The sequence below is a fragment of the Dermacentor silvarum genome, chromosome 10 (assembly GCF_013339745.2).
Source record: "Dermacentor silvarum isolate Dsil-2018 chromosome 10, BIME_Dsil_1.4, whole genome shotgun sequence".
In the NCBI taxonomy this organism is placed as follows: domain Eukaryota; kingdom Metazoa; phylum Arthropoda; class Arachnida; order Ixodida; family Ixodidae; genus Dermacentor; species Dermacentor silvarum.
In genome coordinates, this window is record NC_051163.1 from 27,383,931 (window position 1) to 27,400,380 (window position 16,450).

Here is a 16,450-nt window from a genome sequence, read left to right on the forward strand (position 1 = left end):
GCAACCGGTCTCCTCTCTCGCGCTTTCCTAATAAGGACCCTAGATAAAAATGCTTCAAGGCAGTGCCATTCTTTCACGTAGCCGCCGTCCGTGTCCTCGCGCTCTCCCTTCAATGCCACTGCGTGATTGGGTTAGTGCGGTCACGTGGAATTTTCACGTGACCGCACTGATCCCTAGCGCCCCCAAAGGTTGCAAAGTTTTCATTCACGCAACACGCTTTACGCCAGCATACACATGAGTATGGATTTACTTCACGGAATAGTTTTGAAACGAGTACTGATAATAAATGTAGTACGACACATAATCGAAGCTATTTGTTCTGGCACGCGCGATGAAGGTCGCGAACCTTTGGAGGCGCTAGCGGCGCTGCATGTAGCAGGAGGATTAGAGGAGGAGTGGAGCGGGATAAAGGGAATGTTGATACCTGGAAGCTTATCTGGGGGCCTTAATCTTTGTGGACACGCTACGACGTCTAGCGGCGGCGCCCGCGATGCCCGTACGTGGCCTCCGAAATGCATGGCGCGCCGGTGTGTGCGAGCGCATGCTGAGAGAAACGTGTCGTATGTGAGGCGTGTACTGCAGCCGAGCTCCTCTCTCGCCGTTCCCTATTGACACTCGGCGCCGTTTAGCGGTGCGGCCGAGAAGTCTGCTCGCGGCCTCCGAGATGCGTGGCGCGCTGGTGCGTGCGAACGCTGAGGTTGTTTCCCCTTGGTGGCGACATGCCGGATGGCACATACTACCCAGTGAGCCAGGTTGGCGCGAAAGAAGTTAATTAAAGAGCGGTGCACACCCAGTGCATTTGTAGGGCATTTCGCTGAAGTCTGGCTGTTTGTGCTTGAGGAAACCGTGTCATGTGGGTTCAACGCCGCCAAGCATGGGAGCAATTTGAAATGCCCTCGTTTTTTTTTTTATTGAAGAGGTCGGGAAAAACAGATACCCATGTGGTCGCTCAGCCAGAACTATGTGAAGTAGCCCAATAATGCTAATGCCATCATTACTTGGTATAACCTGCTACTATCGCACGTAAAATGCCCCGACACTATTACAAGGTTGAATGTATAAATGAAGTAGCTCCCGGGGTAGTTTTGCAAATTGAGCTTTTGAAAATGTAGCAATATCGTGTTCTCAGATAAGGGAAGGTTGACAATCGATCAAGAATGAAGGGCTACGGGCGCTACAAGCAAGCAGGACTTGGTTGCGAGATAGTTTTACCTTGTAGCTCGAATTTATTTGATGTGGGAGTCTTGTTGAACTCATTAATGAGCACACCAGCCTCAATGTTGAACCTGGGCACACTGCGGCACCTGGTGTAAGCATTGCATCAAGTGTGAGTGCATTAGGTATTGAGACAATAAAGGGAGAAAAAAGAAAAGAAAGAAAGCGTACGAATCATTGTTTCCACATCATGGCCATAGCAGGACATTCGCTATACAACCTGCCATTGAATTTGGAAGAGCTGGTTTCATAACTTAGCCCTCCGTGGAAGCTCATGTGCCGTTTCTTATTCCCCCACCTCTGGAAATGCTTGATGGACTATGGCGCTGGTCCTATATGTCGTCACTTGCTCCGCGACTAAGCGTGCTCTATTGCTTGTGTACCTCTTCATATTACTGAGATAAAGTGAATGGACGATGGAAATGAACCATTTTAGAGATTATAAGCAATCCCTATAACGAATTGGTTGCCCGGTTTGCATAATGTGAAGAACCCTAGAGTTCGTCCTGAATTCTTGTCCGTTTGTTGGCGCCCTTCGGCTTAGTGAAAGCAGATGAATTGATTGAAGCACTAATAGTTGCGGATGGTCTGGCAATCGATAAGTGGTGTGTTTAGGTTACTGAGTGCGCCGTATTAAGTCTTCAAGGGCCACTGGGTACAGCAGTGCTAAGGTACGGCGACGTTCTGACTGGGTAGCATTTCATCGACTCACCCATTTTTTCCCCTGATTTCTACCGTTATCGTTGTTGTTTAGGGCGCAACGGCAAGTGCTTCGTTCTCTTGTTGCTCTCAATATTTGCTCTGCTGGGTTAAGTGTTGTATGTTTATTCCAGTCGTTTTTTTTTATGTATGTTTGGCGACATAGGCATGACAGAGCTTCAAGTCTATAGCTCGAATCACATTAATATCCGCCTTTTGCATTCTTGTAATTTCGTGGACGCTATCACGCTAAGAAGCCTATAGGCCTACGGAGTAATGACGTGACGATAGTAACGAATAGCGTCAGGTCCCAGACTGTTGTGCAAAGGTGACGACCTCGAATACTCGATGCAGTTCACGCTTGGCACGAAGGAGAGCCTGGTGGTGACTGTTCGTTTCCCTTCTCTAATTTTTTCCGCTGCGTATAGGGTCGCACGGCAGTTCCTCACCTCACGTCCCCGCTTGCCGAGCAGATCCTGGCGTCAGCATGCGAGAACGAAACCAACAATGCCAAGAGGATGAGGCTCGGTCTCCAGCCGTTGCCGGTAGGTTTTCTTTTGCCTGAAAGCAAATTGAAAGTTCTTCTCTGGGCTATGATCCCGTTATAGTAGTAGTGCATCATGTCATCTGAGGGCTATTCTCCGTGTGGCCAAGTTCTTCCAGTGCGGTGTTCATGAGGCCGCTGTTATTCATAGGTATGTTCAACATCAGTGCGTTAGTCATTGCTTCTTCATCGCCTCGACGCAAAGGCTTTCCTCGCTAGTTTTCTTGCCACTTCTTAGACGGAGCTTCTTTCTGTCGCCAACAGAATCGACCTTCATCGCTTTATATTTTTCTCGATGTAGCTCTCGAGTCATCTCATTAAGCTGCAGTACTGTCGTAGTTAGTTCTACTGAACGTGAATGGCTGCGATGCTGGTGCCCGCTCCTCTTGTGTGGCCGTTCTGAACTTTTCTTTGCAGCCCACAAATCCAAGGGGGTAGGCTGTTTGCTTTGGCATTCTGCTGAGTGCAAAGCCTTAATAAATAGAGATGGTGTGCTTCAAAGGAGCGGGAGGGGGGGGGGGGGTCATAAAGCGTCTGTTCAATTATTTATGATGAAAGCGTATTTGCTAACAACGAGTCAATAAAACGTGTAACCGAAATTGGTCTAACAGGCGAGGTGCTCTTGTTAATGACGTGGGGAGACTTCATGCGAAGGAATGCCAGTACCAAATGAGGCTAGTTACACAGTGGACTAGAGTGATAAGGGTAGTGGACGGATATTCTAATAGTTCCTCTTCGGCGCCGATGGCCCCGTGAGCATAAGCTATGCTTCATATGCACAATTGTTGTACATCATTTCCATGACTTCCGTCACCTAATTATGAGCTTGATTACTTCCTTGTAAGATACTTAAAATAAGAGCATTCGTGCTTGTGCTCGATACCTCTGCATGCACGTTTGATAGTGCGACCTCTATAACAAGAGGCCTACAGCTCGATGCTCGACGGAGAGCTTGCGGCGATGTTCCATATGCTGTTCTCTCTTTTCCCAGATGGAGCTGGACATCCCGGGCCGTTCCACGACCCCCGGCTACCACGTCACTGTCGGCGTGGGCGGACCCAGCGGTGCCGGTGCCGTGCTGACGGGCGTGCCGTCGTCTCTGTCGGTGAACAGCAGCGCTGCGTCCGTGACCAACAACGTGAGCAGCCAACTCATCAGCCGGCTAACGGCGCCCATCGTCACGAGCAACGCTTCGACGAACGGCCTGCTCGCCACGAGCTCCCCGGCGGCTCTGTCCTCGGTCACCGCGGGCTCTACCCTGACCGCAAGCAGTGCCGTGACCACATCTGGCGTCGACGTGTCTGCTGTCTGCCCCTTCCACATGCACCACCACCACCAGCAGCAGTTCCACCAGCACTTCACGACGGCCTCGGCAAACCCTTCTGTCGTGTCTTCGAACGGCATCCTCACCTCTCCCGGAACGGTGACGTCGTCTTCTTCGTCGTCTTCGCCGGTGAACAGCTTCATGAACGGGGTCACCGGAGCGGTGAGTCCGCACACTCCTCACACCCACCACCACCACAAGTGCTTCAACAACGTGTCGGCCACCAACGGTGTCGGGCTGGCGGCGGCGGCGGCGGTGACGGCGGCCACCGCCGCCAACGGTCACCACTACCACGTGCACCACAGGCACGCCGGCAGCCTGGGTGGGACCAGCGTCTCGTCTTCGTCGTGCAACAACAGCAACAACGGTCCGACCGACCTGAGCGTAAAGAAGTGCGTCGGCAACGGCGTGGACAGGCCGGCCATGGCGTTGAAGTATTCGCTCAACCCGAACGAGGTGAACGCCGTGAAGCAGCTCATCGCGGGCTACCGGGAGTCGGCGGCCTTCCTGCTACGATCCGCCGACGAACTGGAACAGCTGCTTCTCCAGCAGAACTAGGAACGTTGGCCAGAGCAACGGCGCACGCAGCATCGCCTCAGGGAAACCTGCCGGCGATTTGCGAGGAGGACATCTTGTGTACAAACGACCCGACGGAAGTGTTTTGTCGGCTGTTTCGGGGACGTTACTCTACCCGTCTTCACTAACTCACAGTTTGCGAACAGCTGCCGTGGGACAGCTGCGTTGGGGACGGTTTGGCAATCGACTAAGAGGATCGGTGCGGTCTGTTTTTAGGTTACCGAGCGCGTCGTGTTAAGTGCAAGGGCCACCGGTTGCTGACGTGCTCAGGTACGGTGATGTTCCGACTGCGCAGCCTTTCACCGACTCACCAATTTTATTTAGTCACTATTCTCCACTATTATCGCTGTTTAGGACGCAACGACCAGTTAGTCGTTTTATTGTTGCTGTCATTGTTTGATTTATTGGGTGCAGTATTGCGGATACATTCCAGCCGTTGTTTTTCTTCAATTCTGCGTTTAGAAGTTCTCGAGGGTTTTCGAGCTCTAGAGCGGGCCAAGTTTGGAGCCTGCATTTTCACTTCTGTTACCTGTGTCACTAGGCGTTTAAATGTACGAGGCTTACCTTATATGTTGATTGGTTTGTTCCATTTTAGTGTCTATCGCATTTAGACACGCATACGTTGTGGTGATATCGACCAAGCAGTGCAGGGAATTTCCTTTGGTACTGAGCACCATCTGAGTTGAGCACGATTCAAGCCCATGGCCCGGCGTGGGTCCAGACCATTTCATCGCCTCCTGAGACCATAGCAACGCAGCCCACCGTTTTGAAGAGCTATTGTGATGTCACCAGCTCGGCTGACAACATGTACAGATAGCCTGCGACCTGGCTTTGTACAGAAAATTGTGAGCACTGCCTTCATTGTCCATATCCAGAGTTAACGCGTTGTCGGCACCTACGTCCCTGACAGCTAGACGGCGCTGGTGCCACAGCTTTGTACTCGTAGCAGTCTTATAACGCATCAGGGTGGTATAGGATTCCACGGGATAGAAGCAAGTCATATCTCGCGTCAGCATATCTAGAGGCATCTAGTCAAAACGATCCTCTCTTGTATACTCTGTACAGTTCGAGGTGTCTTTATTGCCCTCCTATTTTGTCAACATATCTCGCAGCGAGCTTGATTGAGTTTAGAAGCTGGACGGAAGGTTGGCCGCAGGATCCGCTACGGTACCGCTGCTGTGGTTCTCGCATTTGCTTATACTTCGTCGATAGTGATACCAACGCTGACGGTCGACGCAAAGTTCGATACGATGGATAGCTGAAGCTATGCATTCAGATATGGGTGCGGGTTGCCGCAGCCGAACGTGTGTGTAACCTCATTAAGAAACATAAAGACTTAACCAATAATTGATAAATACTTTAATGAACCGTCGGGATTAACCCAGTTGTAAACACCGGGGCGGCGATCTTTTTTTAATGTACCGATAATCTTATTCCGATAGGCTACCGCATCGATCTGGCACTTTTTCGGGTCCGCTGCGCATGCGCCAGCAACCAACTGCATAGTTGCCCAGTTTATTCGTACATTTTACTCGGCACCTTACCAGAGTCGCCTTGACAGGTCTGTTTAACTCGAAAGTTGAAAATTCTCCCGTGCGAAATATGCATATAATGTTTGCTATCGATCATTACTTCTTGCCGGTGCTTTCACGGAAGCGCAGGCGTCATGGAGACCGCTTGCTTCGACAACATCGAACCGCAGAGTTTAATCATGTTACATGCGCACAGGGTTGGCGTGACCGAATGAGTGAGAGAAGACGAAGCAGGGTAGAATTCGCTGCGACTCCAGCGTTGCACGGGTCACTAAAGCATCTGCAGACGATCTCGTATTTCACCAACCATAACTCCATTGCACCAGGTTCCTCTGGCGGCCAACTTCTGTACAGCTTCTTTGCTCTCATGACGGCTCTTCTGTGCAATGTTTAAGAGAAACTTCCAACTTTACGCCGGAAACGTATATTAAGCAGAAAGATGAGCCTTATTAGCGATAGCATTGGGCGAAGGTTCGCGTGTACGCGTCCTGTGAGCTGTGAAGTCTGTAGGTGTGGCACCGAGTTTATCATTAGCATTGCATTTCACTCGCAGTACATGTCGCCACCTGGCCCTTCCAGCGTGTGAAGCGGCGAGCGTTCGTTTCAGTTTGAAATGCGCGTGTGTTTTTTGGTGTGATGTGCTAATTTGGAAGGGCACGACCCGACGTCCGGATTATATCTGTTCGTTGTAATTGGTGTCGCGATGGATAGCGGTGCATGCATGCACTGTGAACGCACGCTGTATGTGAGCCTCGAGTGCTGTGGATTGCCCCCAGTGTGAGCTTTTGACTGCTATCTGGTTTTCAGGTGTACGCGTGGGCGTGCGAAGTCACACCTATTTGAAGCGTTAGCGTGACCCACTTCTCAAGCGAGTGGAAATCGTTTTTCTTTTTTTTCTTGTTTGATGATAATCATATCACAACGCGGCAGATGCCGAAGATGTTCGTTTAAACATTCCGTTTTAAGTTGTCCGGCAAATAGATGCCTATTTACTGGTATTTTAAAGTTTATCATATCACATGTGTTTTTAGTGGAAGTTTTTTATCAAGGTTGTGTTTTAGCGCCAGGCGAATGCTGCTTGGCTGTTTTGGTGCCTCTTATCACTTGCATATCATTTTTTTTACTGGTGGAGACAATTGAACCTAGTCACTTCGTTTTGTATTCCATTTACTCACAGACATTCCTTAAGCAGCGTGTTAGTTGCTCATTGAAAGTACAAAGCCAATGATCTCTGGTTAAGAGTTTTCATAAAAACTATGAGAAATTTTTTTCAGGTAATATTGTCGTTTTCGTGAACAAGTGCATTCGGCATATTTGATAGTGGACCTAGTTTCTGTGGAGCGGAACACTCATAGGTGTCCTTTCATAATACAGGAAAACGTTTAAGAAACCCGATTACGATTGTTGGACAAGAATCGGCTCTTGCTGTGTATATGTAACGCTTAAAATATAAGTTAGATTTAGCGGTAAGTTGATATTACTCGGGCTGTACTCCCCTTAAAAGACGCACGTTTCTGGCTTGCTGAAGCGATATGGAAGGTTTCACGGAAGCTGCATTTTCTTCCTATTGATAATTTGAAACCCACGTCCGTCGTGCGTCTCTGGTAATTTTCCGTCGGAAAAATCTATTACAACTGCAGTTTAGTCTGCTCGAAATCATCCAGAAATATGTTTTCATTAGCATACTTCTGACTTTCCGAATAGCCGGTTGATGATAGCGGGTCACAAGTTGCGGTTCGAGGTTTGACGTTCTTTCCGGAACACATTTCCTTTAACGCAAGCTTGCTGACGTATCTACATGTTTTCTAATATCAGTAACTTCACTTTTAAAGATGGAAACTTTGATGTTACATCTCGAGAGGCTGAGTTTTTGTTCATAACGCGTGGAAACCAGATGTAAGGCACTCGTTCTCTCTAATGCATATATGCAACAGCCTGAACTGATGTCAGTGATTGACTAGCGCAGCTTTTGCTTTAAAGATGCCGAATAGTTCCAATTGTCTGCAAGTTCTTGTAAGAGCTAGGACGGCAATGTTAAAACTTTCAGCAGCTTTCGGTTCGTCAAAGTCACTCAATATATTTACTCCTCTAAGTCATATCAAACAGATGACATGCAAGATGATGTCATAGTACCATATCGAATGACCCTTTGAAACGCTGGGTAAGCAGGCCTAGTTTAGGAGCAGTTCTAAGGTTCCTTGCTTCACATATCACATTCCAAGTTTATTTACCGACGAAGTAAGTGTTTGCTCATGAGCCTTAACATATTGGTGCGGAACCTAGTCGATGGCGTGAGCCTAGTCAAATCTACCAAAGAAGGTGGGGAAAAAATGGGGGAAAAGGTATATCATACCACGCGAGGTTAACGGCCTCGCAACTGTCAGTGGCATTATTTAAAAACACGAAGGAACGAGTTGCAATCTACTGGTATAATTCAGTGCCCCGTGACGTGGCGCCATGGAACGTCTCCCTCCAAATGACGTCAGGTTGAATGACTTCCTTCGGTGCCACAGAGAAATAATTTCAGTGATTGCTTACTTGCATAATTTGTTTTCGTCATTTTTTTAATTTTCTTGTTTCGCACCAAGGTATAGTCGAAAGTCCTTCAAAGCATGGCCTCCTAAATCTGCAGATCTGCGCACCACCCGATCTTCGAGGCTATGTTCAACGCTTGGAGTTTTCTGCTAAACTTACTAGAGGGAACCCTGGCGCTGCGATCATTCAGCTGCCATAGGAATGATGGGCAGGGTTTTCCTATAACGGTTCGGAACCACTCACCTGCCCTCTCGCGTGATTGGTCAGAATTGCGTTTTTGAACAGGAGAGCTCCATTCTGACCAATCACGCGATGGCATGGAAACGTTTCGCTTTCCGAACCGTTATGAGATCGCGCCCCCCAGTAATTCACGCGCATTTGACCGATCTTCGTATTTGTGGTGTCAGTCTTTCTTGTGGCGTTACTTATTACGCTTTATCTTTCTCAACTTTCAAGCACTCATAGTTATCTAAACGCTGCGACGCAATTAGTATCCTCGCACATGCGTAAGCATTGGGAATTGTATTTATAACTAAATATTTCAATGAAGATGACCAACTTGCAAGGCCGCAAAGTTGTTTGAAGCTGCAAATACGCGCTTTAGCCAAATTAATGTACTGCCTGTCATTCCCACGTTAAATGAATCGCCGTCCCAGCTTCCATTAAAGCGCCAGAGGTCCCTGTAGTATTTTTTTCTAGCATGCTCCACGCTTCAAAGGGACTGCGTGGCATTGTAGTGCGTCGAGGTTACTCCGGACCCAATCCCGGTGCTTGGGCCTTTTTTTTTTTTCTTCAACACGGGCAACGAGGCATTGTGATGTGTATGTGAGTGTGTGTGTGTGTGTGTGTGTCAGTGTGCGTGTTCAGTGGCGGGGCCGGTAGTGTGCAATTGTCGCCAGCAGGACCAATTATTATCGCGCCGAGAGCGCTTGTACCCGAGCTTCCTGCTCCGCCTCGCTTTTTGTGACGTGAAGAAGCATTTATCGATTCTGTATTTTTCTCTCGGCAGTCCGCCGTGATCACCGCCGTCATTTTTTCTTTTTTTTTCGTTCTACTTGTCATTCGCTTACTGTGCGCCGGCTGCAAGTGTTTTGTTAGTAACTGTCGCTAGATTTAAATGCTCGAAAAAAACATTCGAGAAAACGAGTGTTTAGGGTCTCTTCAGACGCCCTAGACTCACTTTCCTTTTAGGTTCACACGTAAACACTGCGTTAAGCCTGCTATAGTTGGGGTACAGGCCTGGGTGTATTAGTTTAAGCTCCTTTTACATTGCCTCACAGTATGAAATGTCGACACTGCGACCTGTTTCTCAGTGGAAGAATTCTTATGACCCGTGCAAACGAATCTGTGCGCCAAAAGTAAACAATCTGTGTGTGGTGCAGCCTTTAAAAATGATAAAACACGGATCTGTAGTGTTGACGACAAACCATGCCAGTTTCTAACCACAAAAAAAAAAAAAAAAAAAAAAAAACGCGTGGTAAAATTTCCGATTTCCTTCTCATATTTGGCACACATTTTGTACCGAAAAGAGCAGTGCAGTAGGGTTCCTGTTGATCACATTGAGCACGGAACGCACGATTCGTAAAAGGGCTCCCTAAATTCATGCAAATTTCAATGTGACAATGAAGCTAATTGCTCATTCTGGTGAGCACAGTCGTTTCCAAATGTGAAAGCTTCATGAAGCCGGGAGAGTACTGTAGCAGCTTCAATACGCGGTACAAAAGTTCTGACCATCTGGGCAGCTTCGGATCGTTTTGAAACTAAACTGACAGTATTCAAACGTTCGCCTTGTTCATAAGCGCGTTTGATGGAAAAAAGAAAGCATCGCTTAGAACCGCTTGTGGGGCGTCCGAACAACTGAGCCGTCAGAGCCGTGAAATTTGCCCCCGTGCTCTTTCTGCAATGCAAAATTAGTGTCTTCGTGCAACTATATGTCTCATTACCAAACGACTTCTTCCTACTTTTTTTTTTTTATCCGGAATCTCTAGCATTGTGAGGCTAATACACAACCTGGGGCCTGAATGCTGTAGTGCTTATATTATTGTTCTCCTGCAGTTTTTAGAACCCAAGGCATTCTTTCCCACTTCTTGTTGCTCACTTTTTTTTTTTTTTTTTTTTTTTTTTTTTTTTTTGCTCGGTGCAATAGCGTTCACTGTTGTTTACTTCTATGAGGTTACTAAAGTAGTAACGTTGTGTGCCACGACTTGTTCCAGGGGGCAAACTCACGAGACGCCTCGCAAAACGAAATAAAATCTAGAGACGTTCAATCTGTCCGTAAAAGTGTTACAGTTTATAGAGTACCGGAACATCAGTGACGCGGACGGGTGCAGAACTTCTAGTGGCGCCATCCGTTGAAGCTAAAGTACACAAAACTATAATTCCTCCTACCTGCTGTTGCAAAGGCGTCGCCAGCAACAATAATTAGCGTGTAGTCCATTTTCTTCTTCTCTTCTTTTCCCTTTTGCGAGAAAAATGACGGTACATAAACATATTTCAAACTAGTTGAAGTTCAAGAAAGCGTCGCAAAATGGCGCTCCTGACAGCATTGACGTGAGCTTGGTGGCGCCACCCACCACCCCGTTTCAAAGGAGACGCTCATAGCATCCGTTCATCCATCCAACGTTTTTGTTGATCCGGTAGTCCATAAACGGCAATACATTTACGGCAGACTATAACTAATAATATTAAGGCAAACACGTGTGCCGCAAGCGGTCATTTCGGTAACCAACGTTTTGCTAGACCAGAATGGCGGTCGGTGTAAAAATATGTTCCATTCAAACAGTCGCTCTCCTTTCTTTTCAATGCAATAGCATTAAGAACTTGCAGCCGCGTGCAAATGCGATTGGTTAGTTTGGCTTTTCAGAAAGCGCTTAACGTGGCGCTTGCACTGACGGCTGTGATAGTTTGATTTCGTTGAGCGTTATCTCGAGTGTGTGCATGTCGTTGCTGTGTGGACACAGCTTCGTTGTGCTTAATTTATTGTACTTCGTTGTTTTACCCTGCCACGAGTCAGTATGTGCTCGTTCCTCCGTACTGTTTGTTCATTTCACTTGACACGAGTTGATGATCTGTCAGTGAAAATGTTTTGAACTTTTTGTTTTCCTCCTTCAGTTCTAACATATCATAAACCAGTGTCAAACGAGTCAAGTGGACTATATATGTACATACACAGAGGTATATGGACCCGGTGTGTTCTTGAAATACATTTTTTATGCTCTGTCTCGCTCTGGCTGATTCACTGTTTTTCACATACGATTCTCCCGACCCTGTGCATTTGGCTGGTCAACAAAGAATTGGAAGTTTGATTCTTGAAAATGCAGCATGAAAACAGGACACTGACTAAAGGTGAGAGAACAGAACCGCGCTGTCTGTCAACTGAAATTTTCATAGGTTTTACTTCACAAAAGCGGCTATATATAGGCCAAGGGCCAACAACTACTTCGTAACGTAAGCAGACATCAGTATAAAGGCGACAGAAAAAGCACACGAAGCTACAAAAAAAATTTAGAGAAATTAAGATTTCCCCAGAAAACGCAGAGTGCGCGCACGATTGTCGATCATCTATCCAGTTTCACGGCAAGCCAATGCAAACTTTGATATCTATATTTCAGGGGCCCTTATAGAGGCCTAACTGTACTGTTTTCCTGAGAAACAGTAACGTGTGGCGATCTCGGACTAAAACAAGCCTGTGTTCAGACTCAAGTCGGGAAGTTTATAGCATCCGCCAAAATGAATCAGGAGTCGCCCACTACCAACGCCTCCTAGATAGCACAAGGCCTGTGCACTTTGATCCATGACGTCATGCTACCTTGTCCAACGGCCATAGAATTTAATGCGGATGCTCCCGAGTAAGCCGCAGGTAATTTTGACGTCACCGCTTTCGTCACGCCGGCTTGGCAGTAGATATTTCGGTCCGAGTAGCATGACGTCATAAAGCAGAGTGCACAGGCCTGCTAATAGGAGGCGTTGCCACTATACGGCGTGCCTCCGAATCGGACCGAATGCCATAGAATTTAATGTGGATGCTCCCGAGTAAGCCGCAGTTAATTTTGACGTCACCGCTTTCGTCACGCCGGCTTGGCAGTAGATATTTCGGTCCGAGTAGCATGGCGTCATAAAGCAGAGTGCACAGGCCTGCTAATAGGAGGCGTTGCCACTATACGGTGTGCCTCCGAATCAGACCGTGGTTTCGGCACGTAATACCCCAGAATTTGACTTAAAGCGGCTCTTGGTCGACCGCTTTATGTGTACATACGGGACGCAGGAAGTTCCCGATTCCCCAAGGAGATCGAAGCGTCGCGCGTTGCAGACACTCAGATATAGGCGATAACAGCACAAGTTTGAGAATATACTTGACGCACGGATGTGCGCAGGTAATATGTATCAACGCGCACTTCGAAGCATAAAACGGTGCGACCGCGCCACAGGGGTGATGCTAAAACAAGTAAACACATCACGCGGTAATTTTTTACAAAGGGTAATCGCAGGATGCCTACACATGCCGTAAACGCGCATCACCGCAGCTCCGACCGCAACTCACTGAGAAAATGAGTGAGTGACGTCACGTAGCTCTTGCGAGAGCACTCGACGTCATTTTCTGCAACCTTTAAGTCCTTACAACTACTGCACGCATGTTCACATCATTCCTTAAAGATTATGGACATTAGACGTGAAAGCTTAAGCCTACATGTCATTGACGCTACGTGAGCGCAGCCTTGCACAAAGTCAAGAAAACGTTCCCTCTGCCTTCCCGGCATTGACGCCATCTCAGATGGTCACCTCCAGTGACGTCACTGTTAGCGCTGTGACGTCTGAAGAGGAAGTAGATTTCTGTTGGGCATGCGACGGTTCTATACTTACAAGCTGGCACTGTCGTCATGTTGCACAGGGCGGCGGCCAACCGACGCGTCGACGCAAGCCTTCACGAAGAACAGCTGCTACAAAAGGGCAAGGCTAAGGGTTGCGGGAAAACACAGAGCGATGATTTGTTGCTTCAAACGGCCTGCCGCTCAGTTTTCGTGGCAACATTATGAAAAGGTCTTGTTCGAGAAGCAATGAGAAAGCTCTCGTATGCAATTTTAAAGAAAGAGTTGCTGAGAGCTCGTCCCTGCTTTGTAGGTCCAATTTATTCAGGTGATCGTAACATCTTAGGAGATGTCCCACTTTTGACAGCACTGGGAGGTTATGTAAGCCTAATTTGGAGAGGAACCTCATAGGCAGGTAACGTATCCAGGTTGAGAGGAAGCTTTAGCTCATATCGTATTAAGCTCCTATCTAAATACAGGGGAGGGCGAAATTGTTTTACTCGGCATTCGCTGCACCGTACTTGATTAGGTTTGTTGCGCTTAGAAGAAAATGTTAAAATCTAGTTAATGTGGGAAGCAGACTTTTTTTTTTACTTAAGCCGTCAATGGTTTCAAAAAATTGTTGAAAATTGAAAAAAAAAAGAATCGGGTTTTATGTTTTTAACTATTTGACTCAGTAATAAATAACGATGTCACAATTCTGTAAACTGCACCTAATAAAATTGGACTAAATTGATGTATTATACACCGCTCTCAATTATACCAATAATTTCCCAGTAGGTGTTTTGCTAAACTCTCGTAAGCATTGTAACAATTCCATCTAAGCTGTAAGCTAAAATATCATATTTATCCGCTTCAGGTGCTCTAACAGATGCAGTTGACAGAACTGCGATATCTGTTTCTGGTGCAGAGTTTCTACATTGTTTTCTTGAAATTTGCAATTCTCGGCAATTTTCGTAAAAAAAGAAATATGAGGTCCTGAATCGAAATACTGCTTCTATAGAGATCCTAGAATTTACCTTTCTCTCTCAGATGGAACAAGTTTCATTGAAATCAGTCTAGTGGTCGTCTCATAATAAATTACTGTAGAAACTATATATACAAATATGTAGTCATAATAAAAATCTCGGCAGTCATGAGCAGTCATTAGGCATTCTAATATACACTTTCATAGGACCCCATGTTACCTATGGAGCGCATCGTGTCACGCTTTACAGGCCGACGGACGGACAGATTTCTGAGGGAAGTTGCCCTAGAATGCTTACGCATTAAAAGCATTTCTGCGTTTTACATGCATCTGAAAACAAAAGTGGCAGTTGGGCCCGAGCCAAGGGTTCCTCTTCGGAGAGAGAACGAGAGAAAACGCGAGGAAGTTAATAAGAGGAAAGTTTCCCATTTGCTGCAATGCACGTCAGTGGGGAATATGGGATATTAGAAAGACAGGACGAGGAGACAAAGATTTCTGAATCCCGAGGATCGCGAAGAGCACAATAATGATGTCACCGTCTTCTGATGGGAGGATGAGTTAAGTCTATGTTGAAGGATTATCCCTTGCGCAATTGAGACCAGTCCCATTTGTTGAGCACAGAGGTAAGGGACTGTCTTGCACACAATACTGCGAGCACTGGCGTAGGCCGCGACTGATAGTTCCCTTTGTCCAGCAGTGGTCAGCATTGAAGTGAAACTTTGCAGATAGGCAGCAGGCACCGCTTAGGTACTAGAACCAACATAAAAATTGGAGGACGCTTCAGCTTCGCCTTTAGGAGTGGAACGCGATAGCATACAAAGACATCTGGCTGCTTATCAGGCTTCCCTGCAACTGTAGCCTTTTCGTCCAACTTCCCCACTTCGATTTTCGCGCGGCCGCCAAGGAGGCGAGCGCCATCTGGATGGTGTTTTTGCAACGAATAATCCGCGGCACGCCGCTGTATGAATTGTAGAAATGCTGCAAAAGGGGTTTGTGTTTTAGTTTCGGCGTAAGAGAATTAGGTTTTCTCGTATATTCAAATTATAATCCAACCATATCAAGTCTGTAGGTTGTGGTTAAGTCGTACTTTACGATTTTTCTGACGGATTTTACTTTGAGGAATTCAATTTTGTTTACTTACCCGCCGCGGTGGCTCAGTCAGCTAAGGCGCAAGTTGCGCTGCTGAGCACGAGATCGCGGGATCGAATCCCGGACACCGCGGCCGCATTTCGATGGAGGCGAAATACAAAAACACCCGTGTGCTTGTGTTGTAGTGCACGTTAAAGAACCCCAGGTGGTCAAAATTAATCCGGAGCCCTCCACTACGGCGTGCCTCACAATCAAAACTGGTTTTGGCACGTAAAATCCCAGAAAGAAGAAGAAGAATTTTGTTCACTAACGCCTTGCGCCACGCGGAGGGCCTGCGTGGTAGGGGGTGGTTTGGGATGATTGTTTCCGCTAACGACGCCGACACCAAGCCGGATGCTCTGCGACACGGAGCCCTCAACGTTATCGTGCTAAAACAATCTGGCACTATACTAATCTTTGCTCTAAACAAAGTTGGTAGATGTAACGTTGAGAGACCGAAAGAGGCCCGTATGAATTTGGGAGCACGCAGGTGCAGCTAATATAGTGTTGAGATTTGTTGCGATTTATGTTAAGCAAAACAAAAAGGAGCCAGAGAGAGAGAGAGAGTAACAAAGAGCCTAGAAAGTTGAAGATGTCTACTTCAGATGTGCTGTTTGAATGGACATGGAAAAGACAAGAAAATAAACAAAAGCAAGAAATTTGAAATAAAAAAAGCAAGGAACAAAAAAAAAAATACCAAGCCCATATGACTGATAAAACGTCAAAGAATGCCCTTAAGTTCTGACTGGTGTAAGTATAACAGCACGGTCTTCGTGGCTCGTATTACGTCTCCACATCTGTTTCTGGGCCCTAGGAAATCACTAGCCGGTGTGTGTCTTCGTACACCAAGTGAAGATCAAGATTAATAAAGTTGGTAAGTGTAACGTACGGTAGAGGACGGTGCCGATTAGGGTGGAAACGAGTGTAGCTTGTTTTCTAGTAGAGAGTAAGAGAAAGAATTTTTGTTTTGGCAACATGCGATCTATTGAATAACACTTGCTATACCAAAGCAAGAGATACGCATTCGAGGACGTTAGTAGATTACCTGGTGCCATCGAAATAATATTAGGAAGTTTGCACCCGCAGGACTGTGCAGGTTGAGGCAAGGAAGTGCTAATCGGAGAT

At 46.8% G+C, this 16,450-nt stretch overlaps 1 protein-coding gene across 2 annotated transcripts in view; it reads left to right on the forward strand.

Annotated features, from left to right (window-relative positions):
* LOC119466012 (nucleolar protein 4) overlaps positions 1-11,646 on the forward strand; it is a 133,000-nt gene extending 121,354 nt beyond the window's left edge. Inside the window, exons 8-9 of one of the 2 annotated variants that reach the window (XM_037726496.2) lie at positions 2,343-2,459; positions 3,450-11,646. In XM_037726496.2, the coding sequence (XP_037582424.1) occupies positions 2,343-2,459; positions 3,450-4,340 (1,008 nt within the window). In that variant the 3' untranslated portion in view covers positions 4,341-11,646. The remainder of the gene's footprint in view (positions 1-2,342; positions 2,460-3,449) is intronic. The other variant, XM_037726497.2, reaches the window with a different exon arrangement.
* The last annotated feature ends 4,804 nt before the right edge of the window (positions 11,647-16,450 follow it).